This window comes from Leucoraja erinacea, chromosome 3 (genome assembly GCF_028641065.1).
Source record: "Leucoraja erinacea ecotype New England chromosome 3, Leri_hhj_1, whole genome shotgun sequence".
In the NCBI taxonomy this organism is placed as follows: domain Eukaryota; kingdom Metazoa; phylum Chordata; class Chondrichthyes; order Rajiformes; family Rajidae; genus Leucoraja; species Leucoraja erinaceus.
The window spans coordinates 71,078,014-71,086,746 of NC_073379.1; the positions used below are offsets into that span (position 1 = coordinate 71,078,014).

General features: G+C 39.3%; 1 protein-coding gene across 2 annotated transcripts in view; it reads right to left on the reverse strand.

The window, feature by feature from the left end:
- Positions 1-1,031: 1,031 nt before the first annotated feature.
- Positions 1,032-8,733, reverse strand: part of sass6 (SAS-6 centriolar assembly protein) — a 50,046-nt gene continuing 42,344 nt past the window's right edge. Inside the window, exons 14-17 of one of the 2 annotated variants that reach the window (XM_055632897.1) lie at positions 7,984-8,127; positions 7,587-7,693; positions 5,994-6,100; positions 1,032-2,313 (exon numbers count right to left, since the gene is read on the reverse strand). In XM_055632897.1, coding sequence (XP_055488872.1) covers positions 2,219-2,313; positions 5,994-6,100; positions 7,587-7,693; positions 7,984-8,127 — 453 coding nt within the window. In that variant the 3' untranslated portion in view covers positions 1,032-2,218. The remainder of the gene's footprint in view (positions 2,314-5,993; positions 6,101-7,586; positions 7,694-7,983; positions 8,128-8,733) is intronic. The other variant, XM_055632898.1, reaches the window with a different exon arrangement.

Here is an 8,733-nt window from a genome sequence, read left to right on the forward strand (position 1 = left end):
GAGCTGGGACTTGGAGCAAGTCAATCTTTGGACTGCATGGAAACAATGGACTGAGTTGACTCCTGCTCTGTAAATATCTCATTTTGTGAAATTGCTAATCAGATACTTAAATGAAAAAGTAGGAAAGCATTAGAATTTCTTGCCACATTGGAAAGGTTAAATGATCAATTATGATTCTCAGCACTATCACAATATAATCAAAACTGGATGTTGGGCAATCCATGATTGGACTGGTGTTTTACACTTAAATGACCATTTGTAGAACTGTCAGAAAATATGAATGCAATACATTACGTTTCTTCTTGACCACAGCACCATCTTCAGGAAGGATGTGCTGGCTCTGGAGAGGGTCCAGAGGAGGTTATTGAGAATGATTCCAGGAATGAGTGGGTTAACATAGGAGCTAACATTTGATGGCACTGGGCCTTTACTCGCTGGAGTTTAGAAGGATGGGGGACCTCATTGAAACTTACCGAGTAGTGAGATAGATTCTTGATTAGTACGGGTGTCAGGGATGATGGAGAGATAGATCAGCTGTGATTGAATGGCGGAGTAGACGATGGGCCGAATGGCCTAATTCTGCTCTTGAATAAGTTAGGTCTTTATTCTCTGGAGCGCAGAAGGTTAAGGGGGGACCTGATAGAGGTCTTTAAAATGATGAGAGGGATAGACAGAGTTGATGTGGACAAGCTTTTCCCCTTGAGAATAGGGAAGATTCAAACAAGAGGACATGACTTCAGAATTAAGGGACAGATGTTTAGGGGTAATATGAGGGGGAACTTCTTTATAGAGAGTGGTAGCGGTGTGGAATGAGCTCCCAGTGGAAGTGGTGGAGGCAGGTTCATTGGTATCATTTAAAAATAAATTGGATAGGCATATGGATGAGAGGGAATGGAGGGTTATGGTATGAGTGCAGGCAGGTGGGACTAAGGGGGATTGTTCGGCGTGGAATTGTAGGGCCTAATGGCCTGTTTCCGTGCTGTAATTTATGTTATATTTCACTTTTGAACCAATATTGAGGACTCGATTGCTTTTGCAAAAGTATGTATATTTTATTCATTCAAAATATGTATGAAACAACCATTTTAAATACAAAATTTTACAATTTGTACACTGATATTCAGTACAAGTTGTCATAAATTACTAGTTACTGCACCATAGGAAACAGTGCCGATTCCATACATTTGATGCTTGTTAAAATCCCTGATGCTATTAGTCACCTTCTTAAACTGATTTCATTCAGAACTACACAGGCAGGCTGCAGTTGATCAAACTTTCAGACAATTTGATAGGGTACAGTTAATGGCACTCTACTGAGGGATCATTTTCATTCTCCAAACTGCATCAAAATTTTCTTAGCGTGCAACTGTCAGATGCAAATATATGATTACTGTCCTACTATCAAGACAACTTTGCTTTGATTGAACTCCCGCACCAGTGCTAAACATCAACAGGTCTGTACGCCCTGCAGTGTATTGAAGGGCCAACCCATTCCGATGTTGTAATACTGACTGTATACACTGAATTTCTGGAAAGGTTCCACTGTGGCACTTCCAACTAGTCTGTGACAAATTAATCTTAGAAATGGTTTTCTTCAGTTAGCATTCACATGAACCAGATTGCATTTCCAGGTAAAGAACGCTGTAGGACGGAGCAATTTGGGAACTATACCAACAAAAGGTGAGTTGTGCCAAAGATATTGGTAAAGTTGATAAGATAATGGACGAACTGGAAAACCAGAAAAATCACTGGGAATTTTAACCCCAAACTTTGTGGTTACATCTGTACTAATTTTTAAATAGCAGGACATAATGCAAAGTGTGTTTTGGGATGAGTAAACAAAGGAGGCTACACATGGAAGGCAGTTAATATTCTTGATTGTTCAAAAATCTAGTTTGCAGGAATGAGTGTCAAATAAGGCGCAAAACATTCACTGCGGAGTCTGCAAATTATGCTTTGGTATACAACTGCCTCCTGTGCAGGAGGAACACCCCCACTCACCTCACTTTAAAACAAATTAAAGTCAATATTTTGAAAACGGCAAGTGTATTCTGGCAGTTTGAATGAGCACCTGGGTTAATGCTGATTGTCACTGCCCAGTCCAATCATTTCTTACAGGTGTAAACACCTGCAGTAATAAGTTCAGGCAGCCTGTTCCTTTCCCATTATCCGTCTTCTTTCAGGATTTGTGTAGATTGAGATGTTATTGCTGCTCTCTTCATGATGCAGGGAGTCTAGGCTGTTGTCCTGGAAAATAGGCAGATGTTGCTGGTGGTGGATTTCCTTGCTTTGGCCCTAGAGGTCGAGTTGGCACTAAATGAACAACAAAACAAATTGGGGGTTGGGTTGTGAAATAGAGAAGAAAAAACATTAATTAACCCAAAATATCAATCCCATTTAGTGATACCGTGTGGAAACAGGCCCTTCGGCTCAACTTGTCCACACCGGCCAACATCTCCCAGCTACACTAGTCCCACCTGCTTGTTGGTCCATATCCCTCTGGCTCCGAAGGGCCGAATGACCTACTCCTGCACCTATTGTTTATGTAACTTGTCCTAGCCGTGTACCTGTCTACAGTGCCCTCCATAATTTTTTTGACAAAGACCCATCATTTATTTATTTGCCTCTGTGCTCCACAATTTGAGATTTGTAATAGTAAAAAAATCACATGTGGTTAAAGTGCACATTGTCAGATTCTAATAAAGGCCATTTTTATACATTTTGGTTTCACCATGTAGAAATTACAGCAGTGTTTATACATAGTCCCCCCATTTCAGGGCACCATAATGTTTGGGACACAGCAATGTCATGTAAATGAAAGTAGTCATGGTTAGTATTTTGTTGCATATCCTTTGCATGCAAAGACTGCTTGAAGTCTGCGATTCATGGACATCACCAGTTGCTGAGTGTCTTCTCTGGTGAAGCTCTACCAGGCCTGTATTGCAGCCATCTTTAGCTTAAGCTTGTTTTGGGGGCTAGTCTCATTCAGTTTTTTCTTCAGCATATAAAAGTCATGCTCATTATGCAAATTTGGTATTTCAACTGCGCATGCCTGCATTTCATCCATATTTTCCAGGTAAGAAAATACTGCTTTCAAAACTATTAACTAGGTGTATTTATGGTTCATTTGTACAAAACTACGATGATTTTGTTGGTTTTATTGCTTTATGCTTTGGAGCGTATAACTGTTATACCAGTGTCTCAAACCAACTGCCATGTTCAGTAGACATAATGCTTTAAGCAACATTATGTCTACAGAACATAGCAGTTAGTTTGAGACACTGGTGTGACAGTAATACACTCATTACAGTTATTGGTGTGCCTGGTAAGAACTCGGCAAACAAACTTTTACTGTTTTCTATGATCTATGAGGAGACTGAAGAAGGTCCACCTGTCTCCTCAGATCCTGGTGAACTTCTACCGCTGCACCATCGAGAGCATCCTTACCAACTGCATCACAGTATGGTATGGCAACTGCTCTGTCTCCGACCGGAAGGCATTGCAGAGGGTGGTGAAAATTGCCCAACGCATCACCGGTTCCACGCTCCCCTCCATTGAGTCTGTCCAAAGCAAGCGCTGTCTGCGGAGGGCGCTCAGCATCGCCAAGGACTGCTCTCACCCCAACCATGGACTGTTTACCCTCCTACCATCCGGGAGGCGCTACAGGTCTCTCCGTTGCCGAACCAGCAGGTCGAGGAACAGCTTCTTTCCGGCGGCTGTCACTCTACTAAACAACGTACCTCGGTGACTGCCAATCAACCCCCCCGGACACTTATTATTTTTTTTTAATTCAAATCGTTTGCTATGTCGCTCTTCCAGGGAGATGCTAAATGCATTTCGTTGTCTCTGTACTGTACACTGACAATGAAAATTGAATCTGAATCTGATATTTGGATTTGTTCACTCCTTGCGGTATAGTACTGTAACTTTATCAAGGGTAGTATGTAGGACATCGGCAGTAAGTGCGGTGATGGCTAATGTCGACTGATGTCTAACAGTCTTAATCTTGTTTCTCAGTCTCATGGCTTCTTTGACTTTCATTGGCACAAATTTAGTCCTCATGTTGATAAACAGCAATAAAAGTTTCCAAATGTGATGGAAAGACTAGGTGCTGAGAGCTCTCTTATACCTGCATTAAGGAGGCAATTAAACACACCTGAGCAATTACAAAGACCTGCGAAGCCATGTGTCCCAAACATTATGGTGCCCTGAAATGGGGCGACTATGTATAAACACAGCTGTAATTTCTACATAGTGAAACCAAAATGTGTAAAAATGGGCTTTATTAATATCTGACAATGTGCACTTTAACCACATGTGATTCTTTCTATTACAAATCTCAAATTGTGGAGGACAGAGGCAAATAGCTAAATGATGGGTCTTTGTCCCAAACATTATGGAGGGGACTCTAAATGTTTCTTAAACGTTGTGATAGTCCCAGCCTCAACTACCTCCTCTGGCAGCTTGTTCCATACACCCACCACCTTTTGTGTGAAAAAGTACCCCGCAGATTTCTATTAAATCTTTTCCCCTTCACCTTGAACCTATGTCCTTGATTCCCCCACTCTGGGCAAGAGATTTTGTGCCGATATATTCCTCTCATGATTTTATACCCATCTATAAGACCACCCCTCATCCTCCTGCGCTCTAAGGAAGAGAGACCCAGCCTACTCAAACTCTCCCTATAACTCATAAACTATAGTCCTGACAACATCCTTGTAAATCTTCTCTGAACCCTTTCAAGCTTGACAATATCTTGACAATAACATGGTGCCCAAAACTGAACTTAATACTCTAAATTCGGTCTCGCCAATGTCTTATACAACTGCAACATGACCTCCCAACTGCTACTCTGACTAATGGCCAATGTGCCAAAAGCCTTTTTGACCACCTTATCTACCTGCGACTCTACCTTCAAGGAACCATGCACCTGGATCCCTCTGCTCTACAACCCTCCCAAGGGGCCTACCATTTACTGTGTAGGTCCTGCCCTTGTGCCTTCGATTGTGCCAATGTGCTACCTGACCTGTGTACAATTTCCTGGATTTCTTTTAATTCTTAGACTGTCTTATACTATCACTTGCTCATCTGCTTAGATTCACGGGAAACCAAATTAAGATGTCCAAATGTTCTGGTGCAAAAAAAAAGGTGAAGTAGGAAATGGAAGTCAAGATCAGGGGAAAACGTGATGCATCAAAGGCCAGAGATTGACTGGGATACTAGGGTCACGCAGACTAGATACTTTGACAGTACCAATTTGCACACGAGGAATGGTTTACATTTAATGCTTGGATGGATGGGTTACCATGTAGAAATCTCACGGAGGGGAAAAAACACGTTTTAACATTTTATTTCATCTTGATTCCGATCCAAGAGTAGAGTAGACTATGCAGATTATTCATAGATCAGATGGGAACCTTTCCTGGTTCCTGGAAAGCATTGACCTTTCCAACTTTGGGACACAATTACAAGAAGGTATAATACTCCGTTTAACCAATCTCGCACACGTTTATGCCTTACAAGGAAGGAAAATTAAAGATCCTACAAAGTTGCTCTACATGCAGAACCATGATCGACAGTTGCATGTGCTAAGGGCATAGTGTGGATAATAAAAATTTTAGAATGCCATATGAATAGATATCCATACCCACATCCTTGAAGGGGACAGTTTCCCAGTATTTTTGGCTTAGATTGTAGGAATGTGTTGGCTTGATTAGTTTACAAACTGGAGGAATATTACAATGTACATTTATATTTTAGTTATTCAGTTGGGTCAATTATCATAAGAAAGCAGCTCATGGACTTGTTCTAAACAAAATTTAATTCTCAAATTCAGTATTCTTTTTCGACCAAACAAAATTTAGTTTTAAAGAATTGATAGTTTTACATACAAACACCACCAGCCTTTGGAAATTGAAAACAATTTGAAATGCATTCACAGATTTAGAAGCTGTAGCAATTGTTTCTTTTTACATTTCCAACTATTTTTCTACCTGTGCCAATTGGATATGATGGCTTCTGCGACAGTCCTCCTCGAGATAAACCCGGTTTACCACATTCCCTCTTCTGTAAGTATTTCTGATCTAAACCAATTGGTTCGCTGCAACAAACAAGTATTTTTAAGTAAACTAGGAATTGGAATAGTTCAAACTACAGACAGACATTAGATAAGCATTTAGAAAAATAATTAATTAATCATTAAACATACATATTTCATTTTAAAGATTGGACGGAATGGGAGTGCACATTTGCGGTTAGTTATTATTTGTATAAAAATGGATCCTCTGTATACAAACTCTGTATACAATGTCATTGCCATTCAATCTGCTATGTTTTCGTCCAGCAAAAAGATATGCTCCAGTGAATGTTACAATGAACCTACCAAGTTCGAAGCCACTGTCAAAATATCTATAATCTCATCTGTTAAAAAGCATTCTACAGACTAGTCTGTATAATTACTTCAAATGTATTCAGTCATCCACAACACAAGACTTTGAATACATTTTGTAGCTGAGGTTTGTTCACAAACACAGCTCTTGCCAAAAATTCTATTGTAACCTGCAAGGAAATTAAAACCGTAGCAAGATGATGTCTGATAAGATCTACCGGATTTTAAAAAAGGATTAGCCTCCACTGGAATGCAGTGGGTAACTAAAGCATTATATTTTTCTCCTTTTATCTATCAACATTTGGACAAACACTTTATAATAAATAAGTCCTGCTCTTTTTTGAAAATACAATGTGCTGCAAGAAGTATGTTTAGTTTCCTTTCATGGATGAGCCAAGACATGGGTAACGGATAGGCTTTTTGATCAGAGTTGTTCAATCTATTGTCATCTGATACCCACATATATGACACCTAACAGTATTAGTCACAGAATAATGATATGATACCTGAGAAATCACCATCACTCGCTTCCTTTCTAAGCTCCAAGGCTAAGGTTAACAATGCAGCCTTAAATTTGAATGGTGGTACAAAAGCAAATGTCTTGGTCACCATATATTTCAAATATAACATTTGAATCTTGACTGTGTATTTACTGGTTACCTGTCATTTAACCAAACCTTTTATGTAAAGGCTATACATGGATCTTCCAATATTGTGCAACAATTAAGTGTATTCCCAGTCTTTATAAATATAAAATCTGCTGGATTGTAAAATGAATGGAAGAAAAGTCCATTACCAATAGTGTGAGCCAATAGTTTAGGCTACAGCATATTGGCTATAGAATTTGTAGTTCAAAGTTCAGCTGCAGGTACTCTTCCATATTAATTAGATCACACTAAACTTTGTACTTCACAGGATCTTAGAGGACAAATGGAGGTCAGCCAAATATGTTGCTATCAAGCAATTGTCCTAGTCAGATGATTACATTGAAAGATATCAGGAAGCTACATTTGTTGAAAATCCAGTTTCAATGTCATAGAAAGTCAAAGTCTTAATGCCAATTTCTGGACCAACCAGCCTAAAGGTTGTAAACAACACCTTTTTGAATAATCAATTAAAAAAAAAAAAACCTTAGTGTTTTTTAGTGATGAAACAAAGACCATAACATTCTACTTTTCCTGCTCTTGTCTTCACATACCTTTTGGAAGAGAGACTTGTTCCTGTTGGTGTTGAAGATGAAGGGGCTGACGTGGGTTCTAATACAGGGATGCTACTAGGATTTAGCTGCAGAGGGCTGAAGTGCACCTGGAAAAGTAACGCAAGATGCTCTTGTCATAATCTTGCTTCCAATTAACTAATAGCTGCAAATGATAATAAAAGCAGAAATCCAGTACACCAGCATCTAACAAATTTTAAAATTCAGAGCAAAATTGCTCAATCTACATTTTAAAATGTGTGCATTGAGAATTGCTCAGGGTAACTTCAACCTTGCAACAAAATTCACCTTCATTGAAGTTTTAAAAACTTAATGAATTCCAAAATATTGAAATCATAGAAAAGTACAAATAGTAAGAAAAAAATTAAATCAAGCATGCCTGAAGACCATGTCTTGACACACCAGGCCTGAAGAGTGGAGTATTCATTCGTATAGAACCAAAGCGCTCAGAGTAATTATCTGAAGGCGAAACAGAAGAGACAGTCTGTGGCATCAAGACAGAGAAAGGAGGGTGTAAAGTTTGCTGCAAAAGGAAAACCAACAGAAAAATATTAGCATTCAAAGACTATTAAGAAAATTCAGCATTAAATGTAAAAATCCATAACAAAACTATTGTTTGAGCAGTATATTTAGAGACAGTTTGGTTGTCAATTAACCATACTTGGTACCTGGTACATACATGAAAATCTTGGTACACCGTATGGCACAGTCTGCCCATTTGGTGTGTATCCTGATTGTACTAATTCTCTGGTCCTGAAGACCACATTTGAAATAATTGTTTTTCAACTGTTGACCAAATATGAATTTGGAGAGGATAATGTGTTTAGTACCCTTGGGTGTTTGTAGTCCCAAGTACTATTAGTTGGGGAGCAAGAATTAATAGTCATGGGATGAGTTGGGCTCATACCATTACATGCCTGCAGTTAGGCTGTGGAAACATGTTATTTGGAGTGCTGACTGATATCCAGAGGGGGTCTGGAAAGCTTTGCTTTGTTTGGATGCCAGTTACCAATCTTAACCCTGCTCTTATCATGAGTGGAACAAACTAATCTTAAGAAACCAATGAAGTCATTGGGTGTGTGTTAGAAATGTGAGCCATCTTTCAAATTGTACTAATGGAATAGTTGCA